The sequence below is a fragment of the Mycteria americana genome, chromosome 9, assembly GCF_035582795.1.
Source record: "Mycteria americana isolate JAX WOST 10 ecotype Jacksonville Zoo and Gardens chromosome 9, USCA_MyAme_1.0, whole genome shotgun sequence".
Taxonomy (NCBI): domain Eukaryota; kingdom Metazoa; phylum Chordata; class Aves; order Ciconiiformes; family Ciconiidae; genus Mycteria; species Mycteria americana.
Genome location: NC_134373.1, coordinates 38,618,657 through 38,637,497, shown reverse-complemented (window position 1 = coordinate 38,637,497; position 18,841 = coordinate 38,618,657). Strand labels below are relative to the sequence as shown.

The 18,841-nt window shown below is 37.4% G+C and overlaps 1 protein-coding gene across 1 annotated transcript in view; it reads left to right on the top strand.

Annotated features, from left to right (window-relative positions):
• The window catches only part of LRP1B (LDL receptor related protein 1B), a 482,733-nt gene that overhangs the window by 185,151 nt on the left and 278,741 nt on the right, over positions 1-18,841 (top strand). Inside the window, exons 11-15 of the mRNA XM_075511235.1 lie at positions 2,846-3,026; positions 6,011-6,230; positions 8,946-9,135; positions 15,440-15,562; positions 17,176-17,316. Coding sequence (XP_075367350.1) covers positions 2,846-3,026; positions 6,011-6,230; positions 8,946-9,135; positions 15,440-15,562; positions 17,176-17,316 — 855 coding nt within the window. The remainder of the gene's footprint in view (positions 1-2,845; positions 3,027-6,010; positions 6,231-8,945; positions 9,136-15,439; positions 15,563-17,175; positions 17,317-18,841) is intronic.

Below are 18,841 nucleotides of genomic sequence, written 5' to 3'. Positions count from 1 at the left end.
TTATTTACTGAAGGGGTGGTGAAGCAATGGAAGGGGCTGCCCAGAGAGGTGGTGGAGTCACCATCCCTGGAGGAGTTCAAAAAACGTGTAGACGTGGCACTTTGGGACATGGTTTAGTAGGCATGGAGGTGTTGGGTTGACAATTGGACTAGAGGATCTTAGAGGTCTTTTCCAACCTTAATGATTCATTCTATGGGGAGGCATCTTGGTGGAGAAATCTGAGGGAAGAGTTAGATGATGGCAACACAGAGCCGCTGCACGATGCTTTTGCAGTAAAAATGACTCTGATAACAACTTGAAATGTCCCAAACCAGCACTTCAGGAGTTCATGTAAAGTTGTTTTCTACAAAGCTGACAGTTAAATTACATATGTCTGGCAGCACAGTTCCAACAGGAAACAGTTGTCTTCAGTTTAGCAGATTTTCACGTGCATATCTGGTGTAAGTGGGATTTAAGTAGGATCAGTGATTTTGTCACATCGGCATTTCTTAAAAAATGGTAACGCATGAATTTTTTATGTACATTGCAATAAAAATCTCTCTGCATCATGTTTGTTCTGAAAAAGTCTTTCAAAAAACTCCAGCATTGATCAGAAAGTGACGTCAACACTGGTGAGAAAGAATGAATCTGATGAAAGCTTGGATCTAGATGGCCTTACTGGTGTACATGTGAACGGAAAAAGCAATTTACATTCCTTTTTTCAAGTCTTGATGATTCCTGTCATGAAATTGTACTGTAGGATTGTATATCAGAGTACAACAAACAAGTAATACAACCTATATTGTCAAGCAGCATTGTAGTAAGGAAAGGGATTTTTTTAGTGTGTTTTTGCCCTTTTTTTTTTTTTTTTTTTACCTTTTCAGCCATACCAACTTTCATTTTTATCTCAGCAAAGGGAGGCACCAATTCGGTCCTGTGAATTCTCAGACTCAGTGGAAACACTGGAGTCACAGCTATTACGCTGTTACCCCATTATCTTTTGTAATCCAGACGCAGGCACTGGCTACCTTTGAGAAGATACCAAACAAGTAACAGTAAAACGAGCATTTCCACCCCAAGTTTGACCTCAGAAAGGATACTAAAACAAAAAAACATGGCTTCCTCAGCTTTAGGAAGGCGGTGGGAGGCAGGAGCCAGTAACCCACTCCTCAGCCCGCTGTCAGGCGCGGCTGCTGGCTGCTGTGTTTTGGTTGCCAACCACCCAGGACTGGTCCCAGCCGCCTCAGAGGAAATGGCCAAAGGGCTGGTCCTTGTGTCAGGGGGGTTTGCGGGTGCCGCGGGGCCGGGGCTGCCTGGGAAGCGGTGTGGAGAGGAGGCACGGTGCCATGCTGTGTGCACCAAACCGGGCTCCTCAGGAGGGGCTGGGCCTGCCGAGCTGAGCTGGGGAGGTGACCCGGCGGGCTTGGCCGCGGTGACGGCCTGCTAACAGGGCTGTGAGTGAGTGCTCCGAACCGGACACAGGCCCTCGCTTGGAGGTAGCGGCAGCCACTGGGCCTGAACCGGCCCTGTTACAGGGTGCGGGCCCAGCTGCTGCTGGCACAGCGCGGGGGAGTTTGGGCATGTGCCACTTGTAAATGCTGGCCTGTGGCTCGGGAGGGCTTCCGGGAGGGCTGGTGGAGGGGTACATGGAGCAGTGGCTCCATCCTGCCTAGAGAAATACTCCTTGGAGGGACTGGGGAAAAAGGGGTAGCAAGTGACAGATGCTTGGGCTGCTACAGGCGAGGGAGAGGGACCAGAAAAGGTGGTGGTCACCAGTGCCGTGGCCCAAGCTCCATCACTCCCCTCGGTATTAGCTTCCCTCTGGTATCGCCTGACAAATGGTGGGCTCATCCTGCAGATGAGGAGTGACCACACTGGGAGCAGCGTGCCGGAGGGCTGGTGTAAGATCAGCTGCGTGGCAAAGAGCGATGGCTAAAGTCGGGTGGTGCCTCAGCCTTCACAATGGTACAAAGGCCAGGAGAGAATGACTGGAAATACTCCATATCCCATCCCATGCTTTGGACTTTGAAATCTTTCTGAAAGACAAGGGGAAGGGTATGATGAAGAGAAATGGAAAACCTTTTAGAGACCTTATGCTGTCAGTTAAGGAATTGGGATCATGTGGGAGAGGGCAGAGCTCAGTTAATGTTACAGTGTGTTGGGTAAGCTTGAGGGAAAACTTGTTGCTTGGGGAATTGTTTTACTGCTTCTCAAATGGGGAAACCTCCATGCTGTATGGAGTAAACATTGTTGCCTCATTTTGGTTCTGGATGGAGCCCTACCGCTGTCAAACTCACGAGCCCATTGGTACGTCCAATGGTGGCACTGCTCTTTGCTCGAGGATTGCTTACTGTGTTAATTGTTTGCTCATATACTTAGCTGTGCAGAATAACTCGGACTGTTGTGATGTTCTTGCTTCCGTGTTTTGCAAGGTCAAGTAACAAATGTAAATCCAATGTCCATTTTGCTTGGTTTTTAATAAGAATGAAACTTGTTTGGGTAAAAGCAAGATAATTTAGAGTACTAGAGCTGATCCTGGAAGCTGTTCTTGGCTTGAGTGATATTGCTGTTTGGGGTTAAAATTAAGTAGAGGTTTGTTAAATAGTTGTTTGTCCAGGGCCAGCTATGGTTAACATATGAAGGCTTATGGTTTAACACACTAGTTTTATGACCAGTCTTTGTCTGTTGTAGGGTGTTTTCAGCAAAGACTAATTCTGACAAGCACAGCAAATATAATTCAGATTCAAGGAAATAATCTAACTTAGCTATATGGAGCATATATTGTCCATTGTTCATACGAACGGATAATGTTAGAACATAAACATGTAATATTAATCTCTTATTACTGTCTTCTGTCTCTCAACAGATCTTGATAATGTAGAAGGCATAGCAGTGGACTGGATTGGAAATAATCTTTATTGGACGAACGATGGCCACAGGAAAACGATTGCTGTAGCCAGGCTGGAAAAAGCTGCTCAGAGTAGAAAAACTTTGTTGGAGGGAGACATGTCCCACCCTAGAGGAATTGTTGTTGATCCTGTCAATGGGTATGAAGTAGACTAATTCATGTTGTTTAATGATTGCTTTTATAGTATAAATACAGGATTGAACTTTGCTTAGGATGGCGTTTGTAGAGTCATGTAGTAGTCTGTAATTCTACAGTAGTCTATAATATCTGTAATTCCTGTCCAGCATTCTTGCCTGAAACCTTCAGAGGAATGTGTATGCCCAGACACCGTTGAACCTATGTCAAGTTAATTTGAATGTGATTCACCTTTTTCTCAAACAAATTGAGTGTATCAGACCTGTATGTATTTTTAATGCTAAGTGAACTTTATAATACTCTCCTTTATTTCTCTCTTTGTAAGTCTCAATTTCTGAAGATAATTATAACCATGGCCTTGTACACATTGGTTTACAAAACTAAATGAGACAGGTACTTTTCATTATTTACTAACATAATTAATTGTGATAGGCTGCATAACAAAAAGAACATTATATTGGTGTGTTATAGTTGTGGTTTACCTAAAAATTCACTGTTACATTTATTCAGGGAATTGTCACTGGAGGATGATGTAGGCAGGTAATTCTAGTGTGGCTGGACTGGTTGCTGTTTTCCCATACTAGAATGTATTTACACTATCAAGTTTTCACTTTTGAGCTTGTCCTTTGAGGAATGGAAGTGACTGTGGAAAGGCTACAATTAATTAAGGTCAGATAGTAAGGATGTAAAATCAGACCACAAACCATAACCGTACCTACAATTACTTTGTTAAATTTTCCAGCTCAGTAAATGCATGGCACAGGAAATAGTGTATGAAGATGTATTGTCTGAAAAGGGCTATTATATAAAACATTTTTCTAATAAAATAGCGTGCCTTTCATTATTATACTTCTCATGGAAGCTTCTCCTGAGGGATAGCATTTATTATGGCATTTTAATTATGTTTAGAAAATATTAGTCTTGATTTAACCAATATAGAAGCATTAACTGCATTTTGAGATACAATTAAAGCACATTAATGTAAATGTCTGTTACTGTAAGCATGTTTTAGCTTATGACATGATAACTAGAATAAGTATAGACAAAAAGTTAATGGAGAAAAGCTCAGTAATTGCTGTTGAGCAGTTATGTAAATATTTGTAAAACATATTTTGTCTTGCAATAAAATAAATACCATACTGACCTGCATCTCTGCCTGAGCTTTAGGGCGTACACAGGTTTTCTAATTCTGTGATTAAACCTAGTGTTGTTTGAGTCAAACATGGAATGAAGCTTATAAGCCTCATGGATCAGAAATTGGTTGATGTTCTTAGCATATATTTACAAAAATATTAAAAGAACCCAAAACAGCCTTCTGGTGGGTGACTTGGAAGAGACAGAAAAGAAACAAAAAAGGTACATTTGCATATCTGTAAACCTGTGTAATGATGGTGCAATTTTTCCTTTATCTTTTCCAATTTCTTATATAAAAAACCAAACTGATCAAATTATGCTTATACATAAAAGTGTGTTTGAATAAAATTTTTGGCCAGTAGATTTGGCATCATTTACACAGATTTGATAACAAAACTGTTTTTCACTTCTGTGTTCCATTCCTTTGTAAATTCAGAATTTAAATTCCAGAACTTTATTCTTCAAAGTACAGGCAGGTTAAGCAGGTTAGGGTCACACAAGTTATTTTGGAAATTTGTAGAATTTCAGAAACACAAATCTGGTGGAATCAAAGGTAAGGCACATAAATACCAGTTAAATCATGACAACTTTAACAAGTAAGATCTATTTAAGATCTGTGTGATGTTTTTCCTCTATTTAATGCTTAATAACCGAACTCCTAGATTTGTCTTTAAGAGTAAGCATCTACTATCTAGTAAATGTTTTCAGCATATTGATGTCACTGTGCATCATATGATCTGAAATGCTGTTTAGATGCTTCATAGATTACATACAGGCTTCTATGTGTTTCTTTCCATGAACCTGTTTTTCCTTTGGGGAAAAAAATAGAGAAAAGAGAAAAGTGGTGTTTCTTAGCATATTTGCTGCCCTCTGATTTTGTATAAGTTCAAGTTGTGTATGTAAAAGTGTTGAAATCAGAGTTGTCACCAGCGAATTCTGTAATAAAATATGATAATCAGGTTTAATTCAATAAGGGGGGAAAAAAAAAAAAGGAAACATAGCGTGTGTTCTGTAGTGTCCAGTAGAGAATGGCTCAGAGAACTCATCTGAGCTAATACTTTTAGATGACTTACTATAATGTTTGCTTACTTTTTCCAAAGTAGCATAGGTACTTATTTTTCAGAGATCTTTTGGTTATCTACATTGCTGCACTATAAACCATAAAACTATGCTAAAATTGCCTACCAGCTGTTTTTCAAATAATTTTTATATCCATCTATCTTTCTAAACATTTTTGTGAGAGACAGAGTGCTCATAATAGTTTTCTGAGTAATTTAGCTGCTTTCATGTGGGATATGAAGTTCACAGAATGCAGAATGTCAAGGTTATCCCGTAGCTATTAAACTACAGTGCAATTAATTAATATATTGCAGCTTTTTTGATTGTATTAAGCACAATAAAAAGCAGATTTGCATCATAAAGGCAAATGAGACTTGGCCAAAAAAAACCCCAAAAAAACCCAAAACAAAACAAAACACCAAAAAAACCCCAAACAAACATAAAGGTTTGAACTTTGTGACAAAGTCAATAAAATTGCTGGTTTAAAAAAAAAATCATAATTCTGGTGTGATTAAATAAGTTCTTAAACAGTTCTTTAACTTCTCATGTCAGTTAGCCCATTTGGTATTCATGTAATTCATTACCACATGAGCAAAACACCCTAAGTGTCATTTCAGCAGCATCCAGTACACAGGGAAAGTAAATATAGTTGTAGAAATAGCAGTGGATAGAAACATGCAAAAGTCAAAATTGCTCTGGCTTGTGGATATACTGTTGCAAGCTTCTGCGAAAAGTCTTCAGTATAATTCAGATGATTAAAATGGTATCTAAATGTTCATTTTTATAATTTCGTAGCTGGATGTATTGGACAGACTGGGAAGAGGATGAAATAGATGACAGTGTGGGAAGAATTGAGAAGGCATGGATGGATGGCTACAGTCGGCAGATTTTTGTAACTTCAAAGATGCTATGGCCAAATGGTTTAACTCTGGACTATCATGCCAATGTATTATACTGGTGTGACGCCTATTATGATCACATTGAAAGGATATTTTTGAATGGAACTGAGAGAAAGGTAAAAGAAAAATACTGCTGTTTTGCCACAGGCATGCTCTTTCTCTGGATTTTATTGTGTTATGTTAAAAATACTTTTCAAGCTTTTTAAAGTCTGTATAACCCTGCGGCATGTCCAGTGTCATCTCTGTTGAAACAAGCAATGTTGGCAGTCTCCTGGAGGAGACTATAATACAGCTTAAAATTTTCATCTTTAGAAAGTGACACAAAAGTTGATTTTTTTAATGTATTTTTCTCATGTGACAATGAGTTACATTTTGATTGAGCCACGAAGCTACAAAGAGTTTTTCAGTAGAAAAAAACCCACTTCTTTTGGCTCTGCCAGAGAGAGGCTTTCATTTAACTTCACTGGATAAGCTGCTTTCAATGAATCTCAGCGCCCTGTTTGAGCATTTGTGGTAATATGCAGAGGGGAAGCATTCGCAAGTGCAGTCAAAGATGGAGAGAGATTGTTTTAGTTGTCACTAATGGCTATACTAGCTAGATACAAGTCTGTATAGAAGCTCTGTGTTGCTTTATAGAAGTAACAAGCACAGAACAGACATCTGGAAAACGGTTAATGCTTAGACTGGAGTCTGATAATTTGGGGAAGGTTTAGCATCTGCTTCAAAAAATTAGTACCCTGACAACTGAAACTTCATCTTTAATAGAGAATGGCGGGCATTAAGTCCTTCTGTGGGAGGATTTTATCACAAAATGTACGTGTCTTGTGACTTCTCATTTATCCTTCACTCATGATTCCCTCTGTATGATGGCCTTGATAGGACCAGTGAGCAGATCTCTGGTACTGAAAGCAGTAACTGTAGACACAGTCCTCCCTGGAACTCATCCCTGTACAAGCTCATATTGCTTTAATATTGTTTTTAAAATCCTTTATATTGAGTGATCCATTGTTAAGCCTGTACTAATGCTGTACTGTTGCAGTTTGTCATAATGGCTAGGTTGGGATTTACATTTAGCGCTTCTGCTTTTGCTCCAAATCCGTTATGGTCCTGTAATGGAGGGGGGAGGAGGGTAAGCGCATCGGCAGAAAGACATTTTTTAATTAGAGATCCTTGTCTACTAGCGATGCTAGGCTTCCTGAAAAGTTCCTGGACAGAACAGGTCTAGGAAGGTTAAATGCAGCTGCCGTGGATTACACATGGATTGCTAGTGAGAACTGCTGGTTTTGCCGGTTTTGCCTCCCACCAGAACTGGTGAATAATAAGAAGCACTCGTCTTTACAGGTTTTATCTTGAAGTGTGTCACAGAATGGTTCTGGTTTTTGAAAAGTGTTTTTCTATAATCCTGTGATTTAAATAAATGCCTAGCCATTTGAATGAAATTTATGTAGCCAAAAATAACTAGAAGATACTTGCTTTTGATGCTGAATAATTTGTTCTTTATTATAGGATATTTTGGTCAAAATATAACTGGGTCAATAGCATCGTTGGTTCCGGAAGTGTCAGTATAGTGAAGCTTTTAGGCGGTGGGGAAGTCTACTAAAATTCCAACAGTAGGTGGTGGATGATTGACTGATGGATTAATTTTGATCAAAAGCAGTTAACTGAGATGAGGAGTTCTGACTGAAAGAATTCCAAGCCCAAAGAGAAAATTTGGAGGGCAAAAGGGGATGATGTTTGTCACCTCATAGTAGTTGTATTTTAGTGGGCTTTATCTCCTTCTTCCCTTGGGTTTGTGTCTCTAAATAGAGACAAGGTAGGGCATCTGGTGAACTGCTTCCTCCTTTCTAGAGGCAAGCTAGAAGTACACTGTTGGGCATTAGTTCAAGCAAGGACCCCAGCCAGCAGGAGAAGACTGGAACTTAGTCATTCCAAACTGCAGCTGCTATGATGAAGTATAAAGGCAGGGCTCCCAAAAGTAGACGATTTAGAGTTCTGCACTTCTTTTTGAAGTAAATCATTCTAATTACTCTAATTTACTTGATGGTAAGTTTAGACTCTTTTTAAAGTTTTGTTTTCATTCTGTAGGGATCGAAACTATTTGTAAACTGTTCCTCTTTATCAGACAGCTCTTGTGTAGTGGTAGTTGCAGTTCTTGTGAAGGAGTCCTGAAACTGGAGCTATAGCAAATGACACTGTTCTGGAACATTTCTGCAGCCCATAAAATAAGGACAAGATTTGGGGTGTAATTTGTAGTTTTATGTATGAGTTAAACCAGAAGTAGAAGGTGATGGAAGAAAGTTTGTCTTATTTTGGGAACAAACTGTGGCATGGTTTTTTGTTTGTTTTTTAAGTTATCGCAACCCAAACTAGAGAGGAAGTTCACAGAAATGAATAAGCAATCTCTGCGCTTACTTCACACTTCAACAAAAATAAGCAACTGATACACATTATTCTTTGCTTTAAAAGAAGCAGATATTTGATATAATTGACAGATACTCAAAGTTATGTAAACAACCATCCTTCCTTGCTACGGAAGAAGGTAGATATTTACTGAACATAATGATTGCATGGTTACCTACATTCCTCTGCGTTATCTGACAGGGGACACTTAAAATGAATTTATATGAAATTTAGAAGTTAGATATTGATGCTGGCGCATGGAACGGCTTTACACTCTTTATTTGTTTTTATTGCATTAAGTCATTATGTTTGGGCATAGTGCTTATCTCAGTTTTCTTATTTCCCATTTTATGTTCTCTGCAGTGTATGCTAAGAAAAAATAATAATTATTTTAACCTTGCTAATGCTCACCCACCACTAATTAATTGCAGGTAGTCTACAATGGAAAAGATTTGAATCATCCTTTTGGACTGTCGCATCACGGAAATTATATTTACTGGACAGATTATATGAATGGGTCAATTTTCCAGTTGGATCTGGTTACAAGGAATGTGACACTGTTAAGAAGTGAGAGACCACCTCTGTTTGGGCTCCAGATTTATGATCCACGTAAACAGCAAGGTATTTATAACATACAATTTTTCCAAAGGTCTGTTATAAAAGGATATTTTCCCTTACAGTGTCCTAGTATTTTGAGGTTACTAGATGAACAACAATAGAAAAAAGAATATGACTCATGGCATGAGGAAGATACTTTCCAATGTTTCAATCCATTGATGTTGAAATTAGTCATCTCGTACTTACTAAAAACTGAATCATAGTATTATACCTGTCTGAATTTCTTCTGTGTATTTACACTGCCTTTATTGCCATTTTTCTTGTTTGTCAAAGAGATACTGTGAAAGTATAAAATAGAATAGAAAATGTATATACATTGGCTCATAGACATAAAATATATTATTGCATTTATCTTTTCTTAAATGAGATCATAGATCCTGTCTGTCTCTTCCTTTTTGTAATTTTCTCCCCCATCTTGGTCTACATCAGCACCGCACGACTTAATCTTCTGAAAGTACCTGGTGCTGTTACACAGAATCAGAGTAAGTGGCCTTTGAGAGTAGTGGAAAAATCCATAATTGTTGTTACTTTTATCAGTAGAGAAATGAGATAAAGGCCATAGGTTTGCATGGATGGAGTTTAGAAAATGCAATTGCTACTATACAGGTAAATTTACAAATGTATTTTACAGAAGAAAACTTTGGAATCCATTTATTGCATACAGTGTTCAGATGAGTTGTTGAATATCTGCTCTCTTTAATGAAAACAGTTCTGCTTAATGTCTGCTACCAAACATAAAACTGAACATCAGGAATTAGTATAGATAAAATACTGTTTAAAAGATGATCATATTAAATATTAATGTCTATAAATCCAATTAATCTCTGTAGATCATCACTTTTGACATGTAGAAGTAGAAAGTTTCCAGTTCAACAGTTCCTACAGAAAATCAGAGACACTAAGGTGTTGGCAGTCCTACATTTGATTCTGTACATGAAAAAAGTAAAAAAAAAGTAGATTTCACCATTTTTCTGAATGCTATGTACAGATACAGTGTTAAAATGTGCTTGTTAAAACAGTGGGAGTTTTTTGCTTTTTTTGGTTTTGGGTTTTTGGGTGGATTTTTTTTTGTTGTTGTTGTTTTTTGTTTGTTTGTTGTTTTTGTGTGTGTGTGGTTTTGGGGTTTGTTTGTTTGTTTGGTTTGTGGTGGGTTTTTTGGGTTTTTTTGGGTTTTTTTTGTCTGTTTTTTTTTGGTTTTTTTTTTAAGTTTACAGGACCTATTACAAATACTTTGTCCCTGTGCATAAAGCCCAATTTTATTTTCACGGTATCATCACCTTGAGATCTGGATGTAGGTGCAGTGTCTTGTTCATGTCTCTTCTTAGTGCTTGGAAGGTTTGACTGTGTCTCTGTCATTTGTAGTCAATGAATGGCTTGGAGAGCAACTGATAAAACTAGTACAGAGTGGATAGAGTCAAAACATTAGAAAAAATATTTAGCACTCATAGATACAGAGAAAATATCTAGCCTTTATCTTTGTTATAGGCATATATCTATGCCAAACGTGTATATATACATTTCTCTGTGTGTATACAAAAATGATACACGTATATATGAAAATAAAGTATAGTAAATATTTTTCCTATATATACTGGTGAAATATTTTGCATAGGTTTATTTCAGAGGTTTTATATACCACACATACTATTTTTTTAATTGTTTTTCTTCTGTCTAGTCTTACTATTTTTTTCCATCCAGCAAACAAACAGCTGGTGATTTACAAAGGGAAGAAACAGTTTAGTTTTCAAAATGGTGCTAAAGTTTAAAGTGGGAAGTGCATATGTGTATAGGCAAAATACTTGATGTGTAATATCTGCATTTATAGGGTTGTTTAATTTTATATTTCATTTTTAAATTTACTATATTTGAAGACTTAGATACGTAATTAGTATTCTTTGGAGAAGATAAAGACTTCTTCTCTATCTAAAAGTACATCTTCCAGTTTGTTTTTCCTTGGGAAAACCACTGTTTACAATGTCTCACTTAACCATCTGAGACCCTACTGAAAAGCTTAGTGATTTTCTTTACAGAAAGTTAATATGAAGTTTTCCCTTTCCTGCTGAATAATATTTTTATATGTCCAGATAGGCTTTCTTAGGGAAAGCCATTGAGATTAATACTTGATTATGGAGTGCTGAGGTCCAGACAGCCGACTTGTAATTGGTTTTATGAGTATGGAGGCAATGCTGAAAGTTTCTCCTTTTTGATATTGTAACATCTAAATTTTCAATACCTAAATCAAACTGTAGTATGTCAAGGTCAATATAACAGTGTGTCTCTTATCACAGATGCTTTTCAGGGACTCTCACTTCCAAAGCCATGTAAAAACATAGTGTGTTTGGGTTTTTTTTGTTGGGTTTGGGTTTTTTTTTAAGGCAAAACCTGCCCCCAAATCTACCCTCAAGTTGGCCAAATTTCAGAATACTTTGAACTGTGTCCACTAGGAGAGGATGTGGTGATTGCTTTAAATACTCAGTACTTCTGCTGCTTTATTTGGTACTCAGAAAGTTCCTTTATTTTTAGAAAAAAGGGAAATTTAAAAATTAATGCAATTGCTATTAGCTTCTAAATAAGCTAACACGAGAGATAGAAGGCTAAAATGTTACCTCTTACACGTTTTTAGCCGAGTGAGCTTAAATCTTGAGAAAGATAATTTGGCTCATTAATGCATTCTTTGTTTGAAATTGCAATTGGAATTTTGTAAGCTAACTGCAGCCTTTAGGATCTTCCCTTTTTGACATGCTCAGTGAAGTAGATCTTGCATTGTTCCCAAAGGAGTATAAGCATTTATTTTAAAGAAAGTGATGCTAATTTTTTGTGTGTGTGTGTGTTCTAAAAGAACAAGATCAAGGCTGAATCATATGGTACAGAGAAAACCATTGTAGTTCATTTTATGGTATGAGTTATATTTTATCGCTTATGCACACATACCTTAGAAACCTTTGGCTTTGATATTTTGAGGTTACTGTTTTGATGCTGTCGTTATTGTCACTGTCTGCACAAGCAGAAACCATGTCTATTCATTTTGGCACAGTTGAATTGAGACTGGCATTTTGATTAGGAGATCTTTTACAGGATACTTGACTGTGCCAATCCTGCTTTGCTTAGTACTATGGGTAGAGACATTAAGCTTCTTTTGGTATCTCCTTAAGAAGAGGTGCAGAGGAATGTTGGTTGTGTTTTTTTTTTTCTCCTTGCTTTCAGAGATTAGAATTCATCTTACTTTCCTAGGCATAGTCTTTGGGTCTGTATGTGTCAGGAATACCTTAAAAAATGGGGAGGTGGCGGGAAGCACAGTAATCATAGCAGTTGGATTTACAGTCAGCATATGAAACTACCAGGGCCTGCGGGTATTTCCACTGCTAAAGAGGGGGAGATTGCTATTCATATGTAAGTAAGTCTTGTGTAAGTCCATTTACAGCAGTTAAAATAGCCTCTTTTGAAATCAGTTGATATTTTAACTCCTCAGATTGCAACGAAGAGCTGCTTGAGCCCCAGGGTGCACTTCATGTGTGTAGTATGGACCTAAAAGTAGCCTTACACAGCTTTAGCAGTACTTGAGGACAGGTTTATGGGAAAGTACAAACATAAATGAATACTCATGAAAACATAGAAGTACAATAATTTCGAAGCAGAGATAAATACTTCACAGTATCTTTTAAATGAGATGATTAAACAAATGCATATGGTTTCCATATTTTTTTTTCTGAGAATGATGACTGATATGCAGCTACCTTGTTTTAGCTCTGGCCTAATTTTTGGCAACTTAAAACGGAATCAGCCTAATTTAATCATATGCAAGTGGCAGGGCAGCAGCTGTTTGAAAAGCTAGCAAAAATATGAAAACTATGATAATAGCTTTGAAAGTAGTTTTAAAATTTTGGGAATATTTTAAGAACACCCATATAAAATAGCTGTTATGAATGGCAGTCGAGGGAATTTAATTTCATAAATACTTGGTAGCTAAATGTGTTCCACAGCTTACTCAGTAAAGAGACTTAACCTTCTTGTTGTACTGCATTTCAGGAGACATTTTAGCCTAGGAGTCTTTTCATCAAGACTGACGAGACTGAAGGTCTCATTGCACCTTCAGGCTCAAGACTTCCTTAAAGCTCACTTTATAAACCTATTTATCTAGGATCTTGTTGCTTTAACTCCTAGTACTTGGTATTTGCCTTGTTTTCATCCTCTCTTTTATCACTTAGCAAGTAACCTACTCTACTGTAGGTTGTCATCCCAATTATGAGGTTAAGTAGGAATGTTTCATCTTCAAGATGGACCAGTTGACTTTGATCTAGTGTTTTGATTTTGATTTTATTTATTTTAGGCTTGCATTGGGCTTCAGAATCGTTGTGGGTTTTCAAAGTGTTTCTATATTTGTCTTAAATAGTTGTTTATTCTATAGCCTTACCCTTTTTTAGTGATCTGACAAACTCATGTATATTCTTTAATTAAATACTTGCAAATCTCCTTGACTTGTGCTATATAATTTTGGATTCACTTTTGAAGATTGTATTGTGGTTTGTTTGTTTTGGCAGCTTCTGATATCTTCTTAAATCTTTGCGTTACTGACATCCTTTGATTTGAATAATGGGTGGCCCTGTAAAGACGTGGAGAGTTTCAAGGTGCTTTCTCCTGAGGTGATCACTTATCTGAGGTTTTCTGAGATTTAGATGCAAATACATCTCTTTCTTACTCTTTTGATGTTTTGTTCATATTATTTAGGTTTTGGTGAGCATAGATATAATAAAGGAGTCAATTTTTGTACAGTGTTTTAGGTCATAGTCTAAAACATGAAGTCAAGATCCAATAAAGTATTTTAAGTGCCCAGTCTAAGTTGGAACTGCTCCATCTAAAATTGTGATCCAGCCCTCACACTTCATAGAAACTTCCAGTTTTCCCTGTTTATACAGCTATGTTCTTTCCATCTCTCTTACACCCTGCCTAATGAAAGTACAAGTACCACAGCGGCTTCCCACAGCATTCCATATTAATTATTTTACAGAAATTTATTTGAAAGTTCGGTGGGGTTTTAATGGACTGTAGAACACATTTGCTTCTAAGAAGTGATGTATGGGTCAGAAAAAAGTCTAGGAATAGATTATTATGAAATACTCAAGGACTGTATTGTAAGATGTATTGAGGTGCATCTTAAAACTTGAAAATTTTCAAAATCTTAAATTATTTGCTGGTTAGCTGATGTTCATTTCATAGTTTGAAAAAGTTTCCCTGCAAATGCAGGTATGGCTCTGACAGGACAGTTTAATATGCATGTCCGTAGCTACCTCTGTGATAACTTAATATTATATTTTCTATGAAAAGAGAAGTGGTAGTGCTTTGAGGAGAGGGAATTGTGTGGAGTCTGTTTTAACCCAGGAAGCTGATGAATGCTTTGTACTCCTAAAAAGGAGGAGCAGAGGAAGGAACACCTACTTTTTATAAGGACAGGAAGATGAAAAAAAAGTAGTTTTAATTAAAAGTTTCAGCAGCCATGAAGTTTTATAGCTTGCCTGATCATAGTCAGTTGTCACCAACAGTTGAAATTAACAGAGCTTTGATCATGAGAAGCTAAATGTCCTCAGCAGTGCGTATCTAAGCAATTAGGTCGTGACCAAAGTGACACAAACAGAAATCATAACATTTGCTTCAGTGGGCTTTGGTTTTAAGTCTGCTTGCTTAAGAAATGAGGTAGTGAGGATGCAGCAGTCCTTGGTAGATGATTAAAACACCTGACAGCTGACAGTATCTTCATGTGAACAGCGTACAGCTTTTGGGAGGAAACAATATCACAGAAGAAGGCAGAGAAACAGCAGATGTGTTCAGAAAAGAGTAGTGGAATATCCGCCGTGTATTCTATCTGCCATAGATCTCATTATACTTTTAATTTCTGTTTCCTTTCTCTTTTTTTCTTAGTCTGCATTTGTAGTCACATTGTTTTAACGTGTGCAGATGCCAATATACTTCAGAACATTCCTTTATATACTGTTTAATTTCTTAAAACTACTATGTGAATGTAGCTGCATCATATTAAATATTTTGTAATATTTGTTCCCCTCATAAAAAAGGGAGATGGAATGTTGCGAGCTGATGGTGTAGTTGGGTTTTTTTATTCTTACGGCTTATTGCAACCTGTCACTAAAATTGTTTAAATATTATAACCTGTAGTAACAAACTATGAGAATAATGTGTCCCTAACATGAGAGGAAAATAACGGTAAAAAATTCTTCATGTGCTTACATTCTAAAAAAAAAATCTTCTCATTCTAGCATGGCTGTTAGTTTTAAAGTTGCTTTTTTTATTTTCACAGGTGATAATGCATGTCGTGTTAATAATGGAGGCTGCAGCACTCTTTGTTTAGCCATTCCTGGAGGCAGAGTTTGTGCCTGTGCTGATAATCAGCTTTTGGAGGAAAACAGCACAACCTGCATGAGTAAGATTTCTAAAGAATATCTGAGCTGATACTGCTGTTAAGGGATCAAGTCAAATCTGAAAATAAAACAAGAAAGTGCAGTCTCTTAGAGGGTTTTTGCGGTTCTATAACACAAAGAAATATTTCTTGAATAAAAGTTCTACTTGAAGACAGTTTATTAAATATAATGAAAATTTTTTCAAAAAAGACAAAATATTAAGTGCACAATATTTGAAGATAAAATACATTGGAAAATATTTCAGAATGTCTGATATGATAAAGCTCTTAAATATTTCACTGACCTCTTTTAAAGAATATCAGAAATACCAGAAAATGTTGTGGTTAAATCTATATAACCTGGTTTCAGATTATTATATGGACTAAGTATCTTAAATTGAACTCTGGCATAGAAAATGTTCATGCTGAAACTGTTCATAAAACATGTCAAGCAGATATATTTGTATATAATAGGTCCTGACACAGGCTACACAAATTTCACTGTCTTTTTATTGCATCTCTTCCTTGGATATCTTCATTGAAACACCAATTAAAAAAAAAAGTGTTAATAATACGATGTGGGATTTTCAATTAAAAATAGTAACTCATCAGATAATACAGATTTTTTTAAAATGTTTAGACTTGATATTTGTAACTTACTCAAAATTCTCTCTCTTTTTTTTTTTTAAATCTCATTGATCTATTTCTTGAAGTGTAGTGCGTAAAACTTTACATAGGTCTCCAGCAATAAGCCTAGTAGAGATGAGTAAAGCATAAGGATTATTTCATAACATGATGAACATTATTGAGCTTGCAATTACCTTGAATTTGACCCAAATGCATGGCTGGCAGAGCCATCACTGTTGCTAAAGAAAACTATTTTTCTTTTTAGCAGAAAATACTGGAAGGTGGACTTCTCACTGGTAAGATGGAATGTAAGCATTAGGAAGAGAGGTTAGACCTTTCAGATCTGAACGAAGCAGGATTCCTGCTTTTTCCCCAACACACTTCATTGCCCGGCTCTTTCCAAGGACTTTGATGTTCTTCATAGGGTCATAGAGTGATGTGTGGTATTTACACATTAAGCATTCTGAACCTTATGTTGAGAAATGTATCTGTCTGGATTTATCAATAAGCTTGTAGCTTGCTACTTAATTCTACCTCAGTAGAATTTTATCCTTTCTTCTTTGCCGAGTCTGTACCAGTGCATAATGCAGGTGTTTGAGTTGTTGTTTGGATACAAGAATCAGCTCTTCAGTAATCATTTTATAGCCCTTTAACGTGCACTAGAATTGGTCTGTGTCTGTAAGAATATTTTCTTTTCACTGTTGATGAGGCATTGCAATATTTTAAATTGATATTTTTACCCTGTCATCTAAGCACCAATTTGAAAAACAGTTTGAGTGCCATTCTGTTCTGAGTTCTTCCATTTATTAAAAATACATTACCTCAACCATACACTCAGATATGCATGCTGTTACAGGCTTCAGGTGGAATTACCTCAAATATGCAAAGTTTACTAAAAAATGTTCTGAAGAGTGGTAACAAGAATTTATATCTATTTATGTAGAGGTAGTGTTGCATTCTGTATGTATCAAGCTGATAAAATAGGTGTGCTTCTTGGATATTTTTCCTAGTTAAACATGGAGAAGTGCTACCACAGTTGTGCAAAGCTGAACAGTTTCAATGTAACAATAAACGCTGTATCCAGGATCGCTGGCGCTGTGATGGGGATGATGACTGTCTGGATGGAAGTGATGAGCATTCTGAAATCTGCTGTATGTATATTTTTACATTTTAATGCACAATTCATACTTTATTTTAAAACATGGAAACAAAATAATGTTAAGTCTGAGGGGAGTCAAACAAAAGTGATAAACCTTAAGTGATTCATGTAAATTTTTCATTTCCTTCTTTTCCTGCCCATAATAATAGTCATCCTTTCAAATGACACTCATGTCCTCGTTTCGTAGCATAGTACAAGAGCAGTCACCTTTTGTTTTTGACATTGTCATTTCTGATTCTTTAAATGTTGGTATTTTTTGCTTTGTTTCCCACTATTGCACTTTTTTATATGGGTCACAGGATAATTCAGGTTGGAAGGGGCCTCAGAATATCTCTAGTCCAACCTTCACAAAGCAGGGCCAGCCTCACCTCAACCTCTGGGAAAGCGATGGAGCAATTAGTCCTGGAAACCATTTCCAAAACCACCAAGGACAAAAAACTGATTGGGAGTAGTCAGCATGGATTTATGAAGGGGAAGTCATGCTTAGCCAACCTCATAGCCTTCTACAGTGATGTGACTAGCTTGGCAAATGAGGGAAAAGCAGTGGATATTGTTTACCTCAACTTTAGTAGGGCTTTTGACACTGTCTGCCATAACATCCTCATAAACAAGCTTGACAAAGGATGGGTTAGGTAAGTGGACGGTGAGATGGATTGGAAACTCTCTGAATGGCCAGGCCTTGGGGCTTGTGATCAGTGGCACAATGTCCAGTTGGAGCTAAGTCACTAGCAGTGTACCCCAGGGGTTAATGCTGGGGCCAATAACTTCTTCATTAATGACTTGGACAGAGTGCACACTCGGCAAGTTTGCAGATGACATAAAGCTGGGAAGAGTGGCTCATGCACCAGATGAGTGTGCTGCCATTCAGAGGAGCCTTGACAGGCTGGAGAATTGGACGGAGAGGAATATGGTGAAATTCAGCAAGGAGAAATGCATCTGTGGAGGAGTAACTCCAGACATCAGTGTATGCTGGGGCACAACCAGCTAGAAAGCAGCTTTGCAAACAAGGAACTTGGGGCCCTGGTGGGCAACGAGCTAACCATTAGCCAGCAATGCACCTCATGGCAAAGAAGGCCAGTAGCATCCTGGGCTGCTTTAGGAAGAGCATCGCCAGCAGGTTGAGGGAGGTGAGCCTTCCACTCTACTCAGCCCTGATGAGGTCGTACCTGGAGGACTGTGCCCAGTTCTGAGCTCCCCAGTATGAAAAAGATAAGGTCTTACTGGAGCTAGTCCAGGAAGGGACCACTAAGATGATTAAGGGACTGACACGTCTGTCCCAGAAGTTGAGAGAGCTGGGATTGTTCAGTCTGGGGGGAAGGGAAGGTTCAGGAGGGATCTTACCAATGTATATAAATGCCTGATGGGAGAAGATGCAATGAAGAACAGGGAGCCAGGTGCTTAGTAGTGCCCACTAGCAGGACAAGAGGTAACAGACACAAACTGAAAGGCATCAAATTTTATCTGAACACAAGAAAACGCATTTTTTACTGCAAGGATAGTTAAACACTGGAATAGAT